Source organism: Dromiciops gliroides, chromosome 4 (genome assembly GCF_019393635.1).
Source record: "Dromiciops gliroides isolate mDroGli1 chromosome 4, mDroGli1.pri, whole genome shotgun sequence".
NCBI classification, from domain to species: domain Eukaryota; kingdom Metazoa; phylum Chordata; class Mammalia; order Microbiotheria; family Microbiotheriidae; genus Dromiciops; species Dromiciops gliroides.
Window position 1 is genome coordinate 469,126,934 of NC_057864.1, and position 19,494 is coordinate 469,146,427.

Genomic DNA, 19,494 nt, shown 5'->3' on the forward strand with positions numbered 1-19,494 from the left:
GTGACCCTGTACTGAGTCACAATCCAGGGTGCAGCGGGGCTGGGCTTTCTCTTCATTTGATTTGATAGATAGATAGATGATATAGATAGATGGATAGATGGATGGATGGATGGATGGATGGATGGATGGATGGATGGATGGATGGATGGATGGATGGATGGATGGATGGATGGATGGATGGATGGACGGACAGACGGATAGACGGATGGACAGACAGACAGATGGACGGATAGATAGATGGAAAGTGGTTTGCAAGAGAAAGCTTGTCTGGTTTGTAGAGCCTTCTCTGACCTCCCTCTGCCCTTGTTGGCTGTTGCTGCTGCTGCTGCTGGCGATAGCATTTTGAGGTTTATAAAGTGATTTTTCAAATGTTATTTGATCCTCACAATCCTGGGAGGCAGGAGTCAATTACTATCTCTATTTTATGGATAATGAGACAGAGGTTCAGTGACTTGCCCAGGGTCACAAGCTAAGTGTCTGAGGCTGGATTTGAACTCTCTTCCCAACTCCAGGCCAAGCACTCTCTCCACAGCGTCTCCTATCTGCTTTCAGGTACTACCTATCTCATGGTTTATTATTACCTTCATAATAAAACTTTTTCTACCTGGACCTTAAACAAGATGTATGTACTGGGGCTCTTCCGCCTGAAGCAATGGTTTCCCAAGTACTTTTTTTTTTTTTTTTTTTTTTTAGTGAGGCAATTGGGGTCAAGTGACTTGCCCAGGGTCACACAGCTAGTAAGTGTTAAGTGTCTGAGGTCGGATTTGAACCCAGGTACTCCTGACTCCAAGGCCGGTGCTCTATCCACTGCGCCACCTAGCTGCCCCTCCCAACTACTTTTATGTTTATTAAATTCTTCCATCCGCACAACCTTACCACTCAGGGAGTGACAGAATTCATTCTAAGGGTGGGAACTGAACCTCGATTTCCTGACTGGGCCCTTCAGAGGGCTTTCTGAGATACCAGAAGGGAAGGACTGATCTTGAGAGAGCTGTGTGGGGGTGGGGTGGGAGGGAAGCTAGGATTCCTGCCCTCCCCAACAACTTTCTTCTACTAAAGGCATCCAGAACAAAGTCCTCATGGGTCCCAGAGCTCCTTCTCCCCCTCCCCCGGGGTTCTCCAGAAGCCCGGCTCTGGCTGGTGGCTCCCCAGGTACACGAGATTCCAGAGTGAAACTTGCTGAGCCTGGGACCGGGGGAATCAGCCCCACCGAGGGCCAGGCGGCCACCAGCACACCGCCTGCCTCACACTCCTGTGGAAAGTGGGGGCAGTTCGGGGGCTGGGCTCCCTCTTGCCTCTGGACCTAATCTTATGTGGGGGATCCAGGGCTCTCCCTCCCAGCTCCCAATTAGCCAGCGACCTTTCCCGCTCTCTGCAATTCGGCTCCAGCCAGATGCAGCTGCTCCTCTGAGCTGACAGCTAATTAATTGTTACTCTGGGGAATATCTCCCTCTCCCCTCCCCCCCATCTCTCACTCTGGCTCACTCTAGGTTCTGCTTCCTTTCATTATCCCGTTTTCCCTGTCCTCTCAAGGGTGGGGGAAGCAGGAAAAGGATGCCTACAGATCTGGGTGTTCCCTGGGGGCCACATTTGGGGAGGGGGGGCAGGGTGGAACAGGAGAGGGGAGCTTTATCTCGGCCCCCTGAGGCTCTCCTATTCACAGGACTTCCTGCTCTCCAAAGTGTCCACCATCTGGTTGGACAGGAGGCTGGTGGGACTGAAAATCAGGAGAATGGATCAAGCAGTGCGCGTTTATGGAGCACCTTAGGGTGGACTCCCTAGGACGTAATTATGGGAGGACATGGACAAAGTCACACGGACTGGGTGGGCGCAGAACCTCAGAATTGATGAGATCACAAAACTGGAGTCCTGGGGAATATGCTGGGTCCTGGGCTCGAAGGCACTGCAGTCACAAAGATGAAAGAGGTCTTGCCCTCAAGAAGCTTACATTAGCTAAGGAGTGGCAACAAGAATACATGTAGCTGTATCCAAAAATATGCAAAAAAAGACACAAAGTAATCATGAGGCAAGGGGAGGCATAGCAGCTGTGGGGATCAGGCAAGGAAGGCTTCAGGAGTGGAGTCTTGAAAGATACTAAAATTCTAAGAGGCAAATAGGTAAGGAGAGAGTGAATTCCAGGCACAGGGTGGGGGTGGGGGTAGAGTGGAAGAGTGAGGGGGGTTAAGGGGGGGCAGCCTGTGCCAGGAAAGACATGGAGACAGGAGATGGGGGTTTGTGTGTGAGGAACAGTGCGAAGGACTGACCCTCCTTGCAGTATAGCGTGTGTGACCTGGAATTGAAGGGCTTTAGTGACAAATGGGAGTTGTCTTTTAACATAAAGGAAATAAGAACTCACTGGAGTTTATTGAGACAAGGAGTGGGGTGGGTGACCATCAGATCTGCACTTTGGGAAAAGTAGCTTGGAAGGTATGCAGAGGATGGTTGGAGCGGGAGGCAGGGAGGCCAATTAGGGGACTAGGAAAGAGAAGATGATCTAGGACCAAGCTGTGGAGCACAGACACAGTGACGGGGGAAAGGGCTGATGAGCCAGCACAGGAGACTGAGAAGGAGCAGCCAGGCAGCTAGGAGGGGAATCTCGAAGAGCAACGTTACAATGCGGCCACAGAGAAGAGGGCATCTCAAAAGAGGCTCCTCTAAGGCCTGGACCAACACACGTTCTCCGGCTTGTGTTTTCAAACACTTTTCTATCTGTCAGCAGACCTCACAGCCTGCTCCCCACCCCCATGACAGCCCTTCCCCACAGTGACCTAAGGGGGACTTACGAGGCCTGGGATCTCCTCTTCACAAGGCTTTGGCGTTTCCACTGGGAGTGAGGGCTGAGATGGTATATCAGTTGCCGACAGAGCTTCTCCATGGCGCTCAGGGCATCACCCTCCTGCAGGAACGATAGAGATGGGTTAGGGAGGGCATGACTGGGATCCCTGCCCCAGACAGGAGTCTCACCTACCAACCCCAGGAAGAGAGAGGACCCCAAGCCAAATCTGCCCCGGTTTTCCCATCTCACCCATGAAAGACAAGGCATGACGACAAGGTAATGGGACCGATTGTTTAATAGATCCTATGTGGATCATGGCATCAAATATTTAGAGCCAGGAGAGGCCTGAGAGGTTATCTAGCTCAGTTGGGTAAAGCTCAGGACAGAAGGGTAGAAGCCTATTGCTAGTGATGACTTGCAAGCTAAGAGCTATAAAAAAACCCACAAAAAACAACCTTATTATCCAGGAAATGCAATCATAAGAGATGATGGGCTACCATCGCTTACAACAAAGGCAGGCAAGAGCGTGGATGGAGCATTGATCTTTGAGTCACCAAGAGTTAGGTTCAACTTCTGGCTCAGACACTAATGACAGTGTGACCTTGGGCCAATCATTTAACTGCTATGTGCCTCAGTTTCCTCCTCTGTAAAAAATTGAGGCAGTTGGATTCAGTTGAGCTCATCTGAATATTGTGATTGGCTAATGCGACAGTTCCTTGATTTAAATTAAAAAATGTTTTAAACCCAACATCAATAAAAACATTTCAGATAAGAGAACAGAACGTATATAACTGTAAACTCCAAATTAGCATGCTGAGCAAAGATTGTATGAAATTTAGAGAAAGAGTGTGCAGAGTGCATGGGGCGCTGAACTTGGGAGGCCAAAAGACCTAATCCTATTTCTGATGCTAGGAAGTCACAACTCTCAGAACCTCAAGCAACTCCCCAAGGACTGTAAGTGATGGATGGATCTGCCTTAGGGGAAGAATTCCCACACAAACAAAATCACTGGTCATTGACATAAATTGACCTGAATAGGCTGCATCTTTTTATTATCCATTTTCCTCCGGAGGTGCTTTATGTCTGAGTCTTGCATATCCTAGTTTCTGAAAGACTACGTTTCAGGTCACCCAAAGGGCAATCAAGAGATGAACGGCAGGCATGAGTAAGCCATGCCACCTTATCAGTGATGAGCTATTTGGGAGAAGCAGCATCAGGCATCTCATTAGAGATGAAAAGGAGATGGGTCAAGGCACACATCACAAAGAGGGCACAATCAGCGGAGAGCCCAAGAGGCCATTGGGAAGCTCCCAGCAATCAAAAGACATCTGGAGGAATGCCCTCATCATGTGGGATGGACCCTTTGTGACCAGCTTATAGCACCTGGACGAGAGTGCCATGGAATGGGCAGGCATGGCTAGGTCATGATCCCCCTCAAAGAGACCACAGATTGAATACATAACTGGCACAGTGCTGGCATGTAGTAGGCTCTTAACAAGTGCTTGTCAATGACAACACCATCACCACCACCACCACCATCTATAGCCCTACTATTTGTGAAGTACTGTGCTATGTACTTTGCAATGTTATCTCCTTTGATCCTCACAACACCTTAAAAGGTGGGTGCCAACGTGTTCTCCATTTTACCAAAGCTGCCTTGACTTGACCAGAATGAAGTATGGAAGCATGTTCACTTGGGCAGCTAGGTGGTGGTGCAGTGAACAGAATGCTGGATCAGGAGTCAAGAAGGCCTGAATTCAAATTCATAGCTGTGTGACCCTGGGCAAGTCACTTAACCTCTGCCTCAGTTTCCTCATCTGTAAAATGGGGATAATAATAGCATCTACCTCCTAGGGGTTATACAGATCAAATGAGATTATTGAGTGCTTAGTACACATGCCTGGCACGTAGTAGGCACTTAAATATTTGTTCCCTCTTCCTTCCCCTTAAAATAAGAAACACTTTAAAAAATTTCTGTGCCCCCCCTTTCTGATTGCTTGAGTCTGTGAATTTTGTCTAGAGTTTTATGTAATTGTTGTTATGATTATTTTGTTTTTCTTTAACATAGTTGTAGTCAGTGGATGTGTTGTTCTGACTCCTCTCTCTTCATTTGTCTCTCCCTATTTCTTTGTATTCTTCATATTTGCCATTTCCGATGGCACAATAATATTCCATAACTTTGTCTACCACACGCAGTTCAAGCATTCTCCGTCTGTTGGACTTAGGGCTCGTTTCCAGGTTTTTGCTGTCACAAATAATGTTGTTAGGAATATTTTGGTACAGTTTGGTCTTTTTTCCCTGCCAATAATATCCTTAGGGTATAATCCTATTAGTGGGATAACTGGGTCAAAGGGTATGAACAGTTCTGTAGCTATTATATAAGGCCCTATCACTTACCAGAAAGACAGTCCCAAGTCACAGCCCCATCAGCAGGAAATGGGGGGGGGGCTACTTCTCCACAGGCCCACCAGCATTCTGGGTAGAGATCTGCCTCTGAATTTCCTTCCACCCATGAACACGAAAGCAAAGAAGAGACTAGACTTCTTAAGAAAAGAATCCTGGCCGCGACAACCAGGAAAAAGGGAGCAAGGAAAACATACAAGCCAAACAACCAACAGATGATTTTCTCTCCAAATTTTCTCAGCTGACCTGATTTCAATCTCAGCAGCTCTGGAGCCAACCGGGCCACACATGTCCTCAGCGTTGTGTCAGACAAAGGCTCGCCTGGAACTGGGTTACAGGTCACTGGGCTGCCATCCACAGCAAGCAGGAGAGAGGACGGGATTGTGGGCAACACCGTTTTGGCCACAGGCAGGCGCTGTCTTCTATGTTTGTTAATGGCCAACACCAATTGGAACAAGAAGTGGGGGATGGGGGGATGGGGCAGGTCACCAGAGACTGAGGGTAGTAGACATAGCTGGTCTATTTGTGTAATGGGGGTGGGGCAAGCATCTTCTAGACGAAAGGCCATAGATTCACTAATGGCCTGAAGAGTAGGAGGCAGGCAGGATGGGAGAAGAGTGGCCCTAAACTCGACAATAACCTAGATGAGAGCAGTCCAGTTAGTCAGAGCCAAAACGGGGGCCACTGACCAGACCCAAAGGAACGACTCCATGTCAGCCTGAGGGAGGGTGCTTTGGGGATCTGCCCTGACATTTTATCTTTCGTTAAAAGTGTGGGGAAGGCACAGATGCCACACTCATCAGATCTGTGGATCACCCCGAGCCGGCGGAGCTAACAGTGGATTGCCAAGGAGATGATACAGGCTAGAACGGTAGGCCAAATACAAAAAAGATGAGCTTTGATAGGGGTGGGTGTGAAGACTGGGCACGTGGGCTCAAAAAAATCAACTCTACAAAGGCAGGATGGGAGAGTCAGCTAATAAAAAAGTTACTGAGCAATCTGCATTCATTATCTCTGGGTAGAAGTTCACAGAAGGCCCAAGGGTTCAATATCGGTCAATAGTAACCCTGTACCCCGACTTCTCTCCTCAGCCAAGCAAACTTAATCTTCTTTCCCCAGGCCTATAATTCTACTGGTGGAGGGGGGCTTTACCCTCCCAATGCAGATGGATACTTTCTCTGAAACTTATCATCTTGGGTGGTTGCCTAGGGTCACTGAGATTTGGTGATCTGCCCAGGGTCACACTGGCCAGGATGGGTCGTAGGCACAGTTTGAACCCAGGTCCACCAGGCTCCAAGGCCACGTCTCCACTTACACTGGTCTTGGGCTGTTTTAATAGAAGAACAACCTTGAGGATGAGAGGTGACAGCCTCACCCACTCTGGACCACAGCGTTCCACCCTGGCTATCATATTGGAGGCAGGACATCAACATCTAGAACCTGTCTAAAGGAGAAAGGGCATGAAGTGGTGGCAAATGAGGACTATCTGAAAAGTCTGGGGTATTGAGCCTGGAGAAAGGAAGACTTAGGTCACCTGAGTCAAATGCCCTTAAAAATGTCCCCCCAAATCAACTTTTTTTTTTTAAGTGAGGCAATTGGGGTTAAGTGACTTGCCTAGGGTCACACAGCTAGTAAGTGTCAAGTGTCTGAGGCCGGATTTAAACTCAGGTCCTCCTGACTCCAGGGCCGGTGCTCTATCCACTATAGCACCACCTAGCTGCCCCCCCCAAATCAACTTTTAAAGACAAATTCAGTTGTTGTGGGGAGATCCGGGACTTTGGGACACAAGGCTCTTTGGGGAAGGATCTCTAGTCCACCACCCTCTTTCTACAGAGGAAGTCCAGAGGTGCCTCAGAGGGTGAGATCCTGGGATACCACGTGGTGGATGAAACAGAGGTTATCCCTGAGGGGAGGGTACAGACCATCTGGTACCTTCTATTTTAGCTACTAATTCTGGATAACTGGATGCTAAGCTTAGTTGTTTCCACCTGCTAAAGTGGGTTTAGGTGCCAGGAGAGCCCTTTAAATTTTAATGCCCTAGAGCAAAGCCCCAGGTGCCTCTCCTTAGTTCAAGCTCTTGGAGTAATGGCTACAAGTGGCAGGGAGGAGAGAGCCCAGACATGCCCATTTCACTTCCAGTTCCAGTCACTCTCCAGACTTCTCTGACTCTTTACTACCAGCCTTGCCCCCAGGAAAATACCTGCCTCATTTCTTTTCATTTCCCCTTTATGTGATGTCTTCCCTTGTTAGAATGTAAGCTATTTTATCACAAATTTTAAACAACACACATTCCAGGGCAGGGACTAGCTTGTTTGCTTGTATTTGTAGCCCCAGCCCTTAGCATAGGGCTTGGTGCCTGGCACTTATGCTTTAACTGTCTATCTACCTGTCTGTCTGTCCATCCATCCATCTATCCATCTGTCTGTCCATCTATGTATCCATTTATCCATACAGCTATCCATCTATCTGCAAGGAAAAACTTCCTAACAGTTGGAACAGCCTCCAAGTACAAAGAGCTGCCTCCAGGGGGTAATGAACTCCCCATACTAGAATGTCCCCAGTGGAAGTTGGAGAGGGGATTCCTGTTACATGAACAATTTGGAGCAGATGCCCCAAGAAGTCTTTGGTTTTCTGCTGTTTTCAATAGACAAAGCTGGTCCCAGGGCCTGTGCTCAAATTCTGACCCCACTACATCTTGAGTGACCTTAGACAGGTCCCTTGGATCCTCAGATGCTCTGCTTCCTCCTCTCTAAAAGAAGGATGTTAGAGCATTCAGCTCTAAGTTTTCTGCTGGTCCCAAGAAGCCTTTTCCCATCTACCCTCCATGGGAGATGGTTTAAAGGGCTCCGCATGAAGAAAGTGAGAGAACAGGAAACACCCCGACTGACCACGAGAATGCAAAGGAAAATGCTTTGAGGAAACATTAGGTCTGATGTCCTGATTAAGCTTGGGCGCCATTCCAATCATGGAACCTGAGATAGAATCCCGGCTCTGCCACAGGACCCCCTTTGGGATTGTGGGCAGGCCCCCTCCCCTCTCTGGGCCTCAATTTACCCAGTTGTAAAATGAGGAGTTTGTGCTAGCTGGCCTCTGAGGTCCCTTTGGTGCTCAAGTGAGGCTCCATAATGATTAAATAGATTTCCTTCCTGTTAGGGGGTGGGGGACTGTGGACACCACAGGGTATGGACACGGCCTCTTACTGGTCAACACAGCGGGGTTTCCTTGGAGCATCCCCAAAAGGGCCAGGGACCCTATGGGCAAGACCCTCCCTAGAACATGCTAGGAAGGGTCAAAGAGGCAGATGGTCAGTTTATCAGTTTATTTTGCTCACCTGTTTACCTTTGTTATAAGGGATAGTTCTACTGGGGGGAAGGGGTGTTGATGGAAGTAACATTAACATAAAAAACAAAACCAAAAAACTCCAAAGCATCTCAAAACACTTAAAATCCCCAACCTGAATGTCATGTAATTATAAGCATCAAGCCTCCCCCTAAAGAAAAGATGAGAAAATGCATCTCTTCTCTCTTCTTTGCAGGGGTGGGGGGCTATGCATACGGACCACTGCATACACCGTTAGATCGGACACATGGGTTAGCTTTGGCTGAACTGTCCTCCCTCCCCCCATTTCTTTTGTATTTCTTGTTACATGGGATGACTCATTGGGTGGGGGAAAGGAGAAGGATAATTTTGGAAAATAAAGATGTAAAAACAAGAGATGTCAATAAAAACATTTTAAAACCATTTTTAAAAAGGGTCGTGAGAGCCTTAAAGCACGAAATTAGGGTTTGTTGGCTTCTCTATATCCCCCACAGGCCCGAGTGTCGGGCTGGGCACACTATAAAAAGCCTGATGCTTGTAGCAGCTGCCAGCCCAGGCAGGCCTTTGCCAGCATGGCACTGCCAACAACTCTGCCACCGAGGACCAGGAGATTTGGGCAGAAGAAGAGGGTGTTGCCTCCCGGGTCTGGCACCAGGTGCCCTGCTATTGTCGTCACTGCTGCTAGACATTAAGTCCCTGCCCCTACACACACACACACACACACACACACACACACACACATGCCCCTTATCAAATCCCCGACTCTGCTCACACAGACATGCATCTGGGCCTTGAAGGCTTGTTAGGCTTCTTCAATATGACTTGTCAGGAGGAAATGAAAAAGGTTGGACTGTGGAGCAGGTGGTGGTTCCTTCTCATCCCAAGGACGATTTCCTGATCTCTCCCAAGCATCACTAGTGCTGCTCAGCAGTTAGAGATGGGGAATGGAGGGGAGAGGTTGAGGGTGGATGGGAGGAGGGAGAGAGCTTTGGGAATGGGCACCCATCAGGCCAAAGAAAAAATCCCCCCCCCCCACCATAATTTGGTCTTGCAAGAAGCTCCTAAGCCTGTCTTGGGATTAGGGCCAACAGGGTGGGGGGTGGGGAGAGAAAGAAAGAAGGAAGAGGAAGAGAAGATAGGATGGAGGAGACTGTCATTTGAAGGTGGTGCCTTCCCATTGCTTCATTCCAAACAACAAAATAAAAAGCCCCATAGGTCAGTGTTTTCAGAGGCAACTGTCCAGCCCAGATCCAGGTCTGTGATTCACACCATGACCTGGTGCTCCGGTGGGGGTGTCGAAGCAAGGAACTCCCCCCACCCCACCCCCGGGAGGAGACCTAGGGAAAGCAGAGCAGAGAGAGCAAGCTCTGGGACGGGCAGGGGATAGTGACTCCAGAGGGCTCCTCTAGGGGCTAGAGGTTGGTAGAAAGAGATAAAGGAGATGACGTGAGAGTGTAAAGCAATGTGGAAGGTTTGGGAAGAGCTCTCCGGAGATGAAGATCCTATAGAGTTGACGATCCATGGAGATACATTCAGGGAGCTTCAATGGTACGTGTGAGCCCCGAGTGGTCTCATTTCCCTTCATTGCCTTGTCTCCCCCAACATAGATGCAGACATAGATACACATACACACAGGTCTGTCCTGAGTGCTTGACATCCTAGCAAGTGTTTTGGACACAGATTTCCCCTACGTGCATCATGGAGCCTTGGATAGAATCCTGGCTCTGGAGTCAGAGGCTCTGGGTTCAAAGGCTGCCTCTCATTCTTACTATCTGTGTTACCTTGGACAAGTCACTTAAATTCCTCAGGCCTCAATTTCCTTCTCTGAAAAATGAGGTTATTGGACCAGATGGTCCCTCGGGTCCCTTCCAGCTCTGAATCCGCAATCCAGTCGCCTCTGAGCTACTCTAGGAACCGCGGCTGTCTGTTGGGACTTCAGGGGATCCTTTCCTTCCTGAAGATTCCCCAGTAGGGACAGTACCGGCCAGAACTGGTACTCAGGCACGGGGACACGGCCTTTTCCCCAGGGGCGTGAAATCCAGAGGGTTGCCGGCCATAGCACCTGGACCTCATTAGCGGGTAGAAATAACTGAGCTTAGCACCTAATGAGCAGGAGTAATGAGTGAAAACAGGGAGCTGTCAGATGACCAGGGCTTCCTCCCATCACCCTGGCCTTCACTCAGCCTCCCCTGCTTGCGCAGGAGCAGACTGGTGGTCAAAGGACCTCAGGGGTCATATGGTCCAACCCCACAGGTCTGTGGTTGAGGAAGCTGAAACCAGGGAGCCTAAGGGATTTATAAGATCATCAGTCTAGAGCTCAATGAGACCTCAGAGGCCATGGAATCCAAAACCTCCACTTTGCAGATGGGGAAACTGAGACCCAGGGATGTAAAATGACTTCCCAGAGGTCACCAGGGTGGGATTTAAACCCAGGTCCTGTGGCTCCAGATGGGGAACTCTTCCCCCACTACCCCCAGAGTGGTGCAGTCTGAGAAACACTAACCCTTTCCACTTTGCTGGCACTTGCAAAGGGAGACACTATAGTGAGACCTTTGTCTGGCACTTAACACATTTCTGGTGCTTAATAAATGTTCATTGACTGGGATCTCAGGGGTCTTTCCATCTTGTGTCGGAGGGAGAAATAAGCATTTATTAATCACCTACTATGTACCAGGAACTATGCTTTTACAAGTATCATCTCATTTGATCCTCACAACTCTGTAAGGTGCTATTATTATAGGTGAGAAAGCTGAGGCAAACAGGCTAAAGTAACTTGCCCAGGGTCATACAGCTAGGAAGTGTCTGAGGCTGGATTTGAACTCAGGTCTTCCTGACTCAGACTAATTTTCATGAGTTCAAATCCAGTATCAGATACTTCCTAGCTGTGTGACCCTGGACAAGTCACTTCACCCTGCTTGCCTCAGTTTCCTCATCTGTAAAATGAACTGTAGAAGAAAATGACAAACCTTTCCAGTATCTCTGTCAAGAAGCCCCACATGGGATCACGAAAATATGGACACAACTGAAACAACTGAACAACAACAGCTCCCTGACTCCAGACATGCCTCCCTCCACACCTGTGCTGCTTGTCCTGGGCCTCAGAACTGCTAGTTCTCTTTCTGGTGGCAGGGGTTGGGGATTTGGGTGGGGGCGGGAGGGTGGATGTGAACAGCACTCGCCTCTGCTCAGGGGAGCCTGGAGCTCGCAGAACTAGCCCAAGCTGCTTCCGGAGAAGCCTGGGAGCCCAGGCATCGGGCATGAGCAGCCAAGGGGTCTGGGCACAGAGCCTTTATCACGAGAGCCCAGATTCCGGGCCTGGCAGCAGAGGCAGTGGGGGCGGGGGGGAGGCTGGCGCTGATTGGTGATGCCTCGCCCCACAGAGGCACACGGGCATCCAGCCTGGGGGGCACTCCCTTTGTCTCAGAACAACAAAAACCCGACTTGTGTGCCTCCAGACAGCCTCCTTTTGAGTCCGGTTCCAGCTGAGGCGGCTGAGAGAGGGACACGGACCAGCAGCAAGCATCAAAAGCATCTCAGCTCCAGAACCTTGAGGGATTCCAGGGCCCCAAGAGTCCAACCCAGTTATTTCATTGATGACTTTGGTCCAAGGTCACACATGTGCTAGGTGGCAGAGCTGGGATTCGAAGCCGACACCACCCTTCCTTTTAATTCGTGTGGAGCACCAGATCTGACACCTCCTCGTTTTGTGACTCTACGTTTCACAGACTCAGTTTCCTATCTTCAAAATGGGCATAATAAAAACCACATTACTTCTTCCACAGCTGGTTGTGGGGATCAAGTAAGGTAATGGAAAGTGCTTGAGAAGCATCCATTATCATCATTATAAGAAGCAGCAGTTCATGGGCCTGGGAGGAGTCAGGAAGGCCTGGGTTCAAGCCCAGCCCCTGCCAGTATGGGGTGACCCTGGGCAAGTCCCATAACCTCTCAGGTAATTCTTTTGTGTTGTTGTCAGTCATGTCCGACTTCTTTGTGACCCCATTTGGGGTTTTCTTGGCAGAGATCCTGGAAGGGTGGCCATTTCCTTCGCTAGCCCATTTGGGAGATGAGGAAACTGAAGTGACTTGCCCCAGGGTCACACAGCTAGTAAATGTCTGAGGCTGGATTTGAATTCATGACATGAGTCCTCTTGATTCCAATCCCAGTGCTTTATCTATTTCACCACCTAGCTGCCAGGAAACTCTTTAGGACTACATATAACAGGTACCAACCTACATTGGTAAAAGAAGGAAGGAAGGAGGGAGGGGGGAAGGGAGGAAACAAGCATTATTAAGTGCCTACTATGTGCCAGGCACCGTGCTAAGCACTTTACCAATATCATGCCTGCGGATCTTCATAACACCCGGGGAGGGTAGGTACTATTATCACCCCCATTTTACAAGGCAGGGAAACTGAGACAAGCAGAAGTTAAGTAACTTGCCCGAAGTACCATAGCTAGTAAGTATCTGAGGCTTGGATTTGAACTCAGGCCTTCCTGGCTCCAGGCCCAGCATTCTAGGCCACCAGCTGCCTTCAGGGTGTTAGTTTCTTCATTTGCAGTTTCCTATGCAATGAAATCATGGGCTCAATCTCTGTATGTATGCCTAACAACAGCAACAATAGCAACAAAGCCAGCAGACAGATGTATGGATGGATGTATGGGGACAGATGGATGGGTGGATGGATGGATGGAGATGGATGGATGGATGGATGGGTGGATGGATGGATGATGGATGGATGGATGGATGGATGGATGGGTGGGTGGGTGGGTGGATGATGGATTGGATGGATGGAAGATGATGGATAGATGGATGGATGGATGGGTCGATGGATGGTTTGAGATATGGACAGATGGACAGATGGATGGATGGATGGATGGATGGATAGATGGATGGATGGATGGATGGATGGATGGATGGATGGATGGATGGATGGATGGATGGATGGATGGATGGACGATGGATGGATGGATGGATAGATAGATGATGGATGGATAGATGGATGGATGGATGGATGGATGGGCAGGTGAGTGAGTGGGTAAGTGGGTGGATGGATGGGTGGCTGGATGGGCCGGATGGTTGTGTGTATACACAACACACATACACAGTACATATACCCTATATACAGACAGATGTGTATCTCTATGTACATGCACACACACATATCACATAAGGTTTGGAAGCATTTTCCATGTTATTTCATTTGATCCTGGGAGGTAGGTGCTATTATTTTCCCACTTTACAGATGAGGAAGCAGAGGCTGACATGTTAAGTGACTTGCCTAGGGTCACACAGCAAGTTGGTGTCTGAGGCAGGATTTGAACTCAGGGCTTCTTGTTTCTAGTCCTGCACTCTACCCACTGCACCATCCAGCTTCCTCCCTATCAAGTCTCTGTCCGGTCTAGACATTATCTTCTTCCTCTCTAAAATACGGGCCCTGAGCTCTCTCCCTACTCTAACATTCCTGCGGTTGGGCGATAAGCTGAAAGCTGCCTGCCTCCCCTGGCCAGGAGCCCCATCAGCCCTGAGGGAGCCACTCCTCCCAATCTGTTCTCTGAGGCAGGGATGAGGGTTTCTGCCCGACTGCCAGATGGAGACAAGGAGATGGAGGGATTTCACGTAAAGCCTTTAGCTTGATCTTTGCCTTCTCCCTACTTAATGTATCAAATTCCCCCAAGGGAAGGACAAAGGACAGCTGCGGAAGAGCAGCTGACCACCCTGACCCCAGACTCCAGAGACAGGCTCTGAGCTCTCTGCCTTACTTTGTTTGGCTCAGTCTATTATCTTGCTAAAATGTTCTGAACGTCCTTCAGATCCAGGCAGGGAGGGAGGTGTTATTACCCCATTTTATGGGTCCAAGAAACCAGCTTCACGGTTATGCTAGAGAACAGTTCATCTGAAAATGATCTGGGGGTCTTGGTGCCCTGCAAGTTCAGTATGAACAAGAGTGTGCTTGCTGGGAGAGCCAGATCAGGTGATGTGATGGTGGGTCCTTATAAGCAGCAAAGCATCTGGGAGGGTGGGGGTGGCGATGCTGCTGTGCTCTGCCCTCTGGCAGCCCTGTTTTAGGAAGGCCTCGATCCACTGAGATTGTCCAGGGGGGGGGACCAAGATCAGTTTGAAGGAACTGGAGAGAAGTTGTTGTTGGTGGTGGGAGAGACTTAGGGGGTGATAGTTGCCTTCAAGTACTTGAAGTGTCATCATGTGGTCCCCAAGAAGACAGCACCGGAATGATGGGGTAAGGGGCAGAGGCGCGGTTTAAGGATGAATGCCAGGAAGCCCCTCCCCAGAGTCAGAGCTCTCCAAAACCAAGTGAGCAGCCTGGAGCAGCAGCCAGGCAGGTGCCTCACTAGAGAGAGCCAAGGGAAGACCAGATGAACCTTGGCTGGGACGCTACGGAAGGAAGAGCCCCCTAGACGGGGCTGGACCGGAAGCACCCTCCAGCGTGTGCATGGGCAAGACAGAGGGACCTCCATGGGCGAGGGGCAGGGAGGAAAGTGGGGAGGGGGAAGACATGGACTGAGGGCCTGCATTCCTTCAAAGTCTCCTGGCTGGCAGTGATCCAGAGGAAGGTGCAGAGCTGCTTTAGATAAGGGGCGGGGGGGGGGGGGGGGGCCCAAGTTTCAGAAGGGTAAACCCCTCCCCCCAAGCCTTATTGCCGTTCATACCACCCCTGGACAGTATCCACTGGGAAACAGCCAACCTCCCCTCCTTTCGGAGAGTGGGGAGCCTGTGGGAGCCCCAGAAGGAGCCGCCACTCACTCCCCAACTACCCTCTCCAGGACACAAAAGCAAACACTGTACCGCACAGTGGGGAAGAGTGCTGGGTTCGAAATCCGCTGAGAAACGACCTGTGTGACCTTGGGGCCTCTGTTCCTCATCTCTAAAATGGGGCTTGGACTGAAGGATTTCTTGGGTCCCTTCCGGCTCTAGGTCTTTGATTCTAGACCTGTGTGGCCTTGATAAGTCCCCTGGCACCTCTATGCCTCGGTTTTCCTCCTATGTAAAATAAGGGGGTTGGATTAGATGGTCCCTGGGGCCCCTCCTCCACTCTAAAGCCATGCTCCTATTCCCTCTCCCAGTCTCCAGTTCCTTTTTTTTTTTAAGTGAGGCAATGGGGGTTAAGTGACTTGTCCAAGGTCACACAGCTTGGTAAGTGTTAAGTGTCTGAGGCCAGATTTGAACTCAGGTACTCCTGACTCCAGGGCTGGTGCTCTATCCACTGTGCCACCTAGCAGCCCCCTTATTTTTTTTTTAAGTGAGGCAATTGGGGTTAAGTGACTTGCCCAGGGTCACACAGCTAGTAAGTGTTAAGTGTCTGAGGTCAAATTTGAACTCAAGTCCTCCTGAATCCAGGGCCAGTGCTCTATCCACTGCACCACCTAGCTGCCCCCAGGTTCCTTATTTGTAAAATGAGGCATTGGGCTTAGAAGGGTTCTGGGTTTCCTCCAGCTCTTCAAAGTCTCTGATATAAAGGTGGAGAAAAGGCAGAATGAGTGGGGGAACCTGTAGTAAGGAAGTGGGACTTTGGGAGGGGAGGGGAAGGGGAGGAGAGGAGGAACACACCAGAGCTGGAGGGCTGAGCCCCTGGCTCCCCCCAAGGGCCGGGCCAGAAACAAAGGAAGGCCGTGCATAATTTATGTGTGTAACTGGTTCCTGGGCTCAATTATTCAGTCATGTGGACTAGACTATAAAAATGCACAGGGACAAGGGGGCAGGGGCCAGGGATGGCTGAACCCTGGGGAGTGAAAGAGGCAGGCTGCTTTCAAATGCCAGCCCTGAGACCAACCTCAACCAGACACCCATTGGGCTAGAGTTTCTACCTCCCAGAAGGAAATTGGAACCAGGCCAGGCTTGGGTTGGGAGCTCTGGAGGCTTCTGCCCCAGGGGAGGTGACATGGGAGGGGAGAGAGGAGGAGGGGAAGCTGGGCCCTCATTCAACAATGCATTTTTGGGGAAGGAGGGCGATGAGAGAGAGAGAGACAGAGACATAGAGACACAGAGACAGAGAGAGACAGAGAAACAGAGAGAGAGACATAGAGACACAAAGACACAGAGAGACAGAGACACAGAGAGAGAGACAGAGACATAGAGACACAGAGACAGAGACAGAGACAGAGTGAGAGAGAGGAAGAGAGGAAGAGAGACAAAGACAGACAGACAGAGAGAAAAGAGAGAGAGAGAGAGAGAGAGAGAGAGAGAGAGAGAGAGAGAGAGAGAGAGAGCAAGCCGGCCTCAGAGTCAGGAAGACCTGGGTTCAAATCCTACCTCTGAGACATATGGACTGTGGGACCCTGGAACAGTCATTTAACTTTTCAGTGCCCCAGACAATTGTTGATAATACTTAAGCTGCACCCTTAACTTGAACACCAGGAGTTTCCCTACACAGAAAAAAGTCTCAGCTCTAAAACCAACAAGGACTGCCCTCAGTGCTTAGCACAGTGCCTGGGGAATAGCAGGAACTTTTGTTCCGTCATTTTAGTCACGTCTGACCTCCTCGTGACCCCATGTGGGTTTTTCTCGGCAAAGATACTGGAGGGGTTTGCCATTTCCTTCTCCAACTCATTTGACAGAAGAGGAAACTGAGGCAAACAGGGTTAAGTGACTTGCCCAGGGTCACACAGCTAGGAAGTGTCTGAGGCCAGATTTTAACTCATTTCTTCAAACTATAGGCCCAGTGTTCTAACCACTGCACACTTGGCTGCCCTCTTCAGACCTTTACCAAAAGAGTAGAAAGACAATGGGCAAGTCACCTTCCATGGTGGCTCAATGTCCTCATCTGTGAAGGGCGGGGGAGGGGGGGATTGGACTAGATGAACTCTCAGTTCCCTTCACTCTCTAAAATAATGACCTTGATAATCTTTTTCTTTATTTTCACATCACCTTCACTTCCCAATATGTCCCTTCCTGGCTAGTACAAGGGATAGAATGCTGGACCCTGGAGTCAAGAAGACCTGAGTTCAAATCCAACCTCAGACACTTATTAGCTGTGTGACCCTGGCCAAGTCACATAACCTCTGTTTGCCCAAGTTTCCTCATCATAACATGAGGATCATAACAGCATCTACCTCCTAGGGTTGTTGTGAGGACCAAATGAGATAATATTTGTAAAGCACTTAATACACAGTAGGCACTTCATAAGTGCTTATTCCCTTTCCTTTTCCCTTCTTTCCTACCTAGAGAAGCCATTCCTTTTAACAAAAAAGAAGAAAAGGGGAAAAAAAAAGGAGAAAGCAGTTCAGCAGAAACTCAGCTATTTCCAACTGGAAAGAGAGGAAGAAGAGCCGGCCAGGCCGGGGATGGTGGGCAGCATCCGTTGGACGGGGGGGGAGACACCCATTTAGGTGTAATCTACACCCAGAGTCCCCTCATCTCTTCAGTGAAGAAGAGAAGGGCATGTCTTCTCTTCTCTTCCGGGACAAGCCTGGGGAAACTGCTACTTCTTCTTCTTCTTTTTTTTTTTTTTTTTTTGGGTGAGGCAGTTGAGGTTAAGTGACTTGCCCAGGGTCACACAGCTAGTAAGTGTCAAGTGTCTTGAGGCTAGATTTGAACTCAGGTCCTCCTGAATCCAAGGCCAGTGCTCTATCCACTGTGCCACCTCACTGCCCCAGGGAAACTGCTTCTTACGGCTCCTCCTCAGTGCTGGGGCCTGGGCAGGGAGCTTTCTGGAACCTGATGAGATCACCATCACCTCTCCAGCAAGACTTGGTGACCCCAGCCAGCAGTCACCGTCCTCAGAGCTGTCTCCCTCCTGCCCGGCATCTCCCTCTTCTCCTGTGCTGGGCAAAGGACCTGGTCAAACTAGCTCTTCTCTACAACAGCTTGATCAACAAGCATCTTCTGGGCACAGTCCTGGGGGTACGGACAGCGGGCTGAGGGGTGTGGGGGAAGGGAGGGCAGGAGGAGATCGATCCTTCCTCCTATCCCAGGAGCTCAGCAGGCCTGGGCTGCAAGGCAACTTGGAGAGCACCCGCCCCAGCCCCTTCTAATTACTGAGGCCCATGCAGGAGGCAGAGCAGGGCCCTGCCTCCACAGCTCCCAGGCCCCCTCCTCCTGCCACACCCTGCCTTGTCCCGGAAGGGATCGGGACAAGCTGATTCCAAGGGCAGCCAACAGACACTTGAAGGCGAGAGCTTCAGAGAAGGCCCGAGGTCCACCAGAAGTTCCCCTAAGCCAGGAGAGAACCAGAGCTAAGATCTCATTAGCAACCACTCAGAAAAGGGCCTCTGGGGGAGCCTGCAGGCTCGTTGGTCTCCTGGTACCCCCATTTAGTCTGGGGGTCCCCAGTGAGCTTTATGGATGGACAGAGCAGGTAATCAGCCAGGAGCAGGTTTGAGAGAGGAAGGCAAGCCCATCCCATCTCCCCTTGCTTGAGCCCACCTTTAGCTGTTCTAAAACACCCCCTTCCTAGGGGCCTCTTAAACAGAAATGCTCCCTGGGAAAGGGGCCACATCGTGTCCTCTAACAGCCCTGGGCCATTGGGAGGCATGGAGAGGGTGCCAGACTCGGGGCCCGAGATTCATGCTTCAAATGCCACCTCTAACGCTTACTAGCCACAGAACACCTCTGTGCCTCAGTTTCCCCCCTTCTATTAAATAAAAGGCTAGATCAGACGGCCTCAGAGGCCCCTTCCAGGTCCACGACTCTGATCCTAGGTCACTGAAGCACTCTGGGTTATGTTCCATGAAATGAATTCTTCAGAACCGGCGCCTCCCCTGCCACAGAAAAGCTTACAGCACCAGGAATAAGCAGGACTTACTCATCAGAAGAAGGGAGCAGGTGTGGGAGGGGAGGAGGATGAGGTCAGAGGGCCCTGTAGAACAGGGGGAGACCCACAGCTGTGGGGAGGCCTTGGTGGACAGAGACGAGTCAACGCCATCTGGGTCCTCATCGGGTGTGAGAACCTCAGGGGAGCCACCAGACGTTGCCAAGACAACCTGAGGGGCCGATGCTCCCGAGTGGGCATTGTGGGATACAGAGGGGACAAAACCTGGGCTCTGC

General features: G+C 50.2%; 1 protein-coding gene across 1 annotated transcript in view; it reads right to left on the bottom strand.

Moving 5' to 3' along the window:
- Window positions 1-19,494, bottom strand: part of LRRC75A (leucine rich repeat containing 75A) — a 111,852-nt gene that overhangs the window by 24,448 nt on the left and 67,910 nt on the right. The window contains 1 exon segment of the mRNA XM_044002193.1: window positions 2,784-2,896. Coding sequence (XP_043858128.1) covers window positions 2,784-2,896 — 113 coding nt within the window.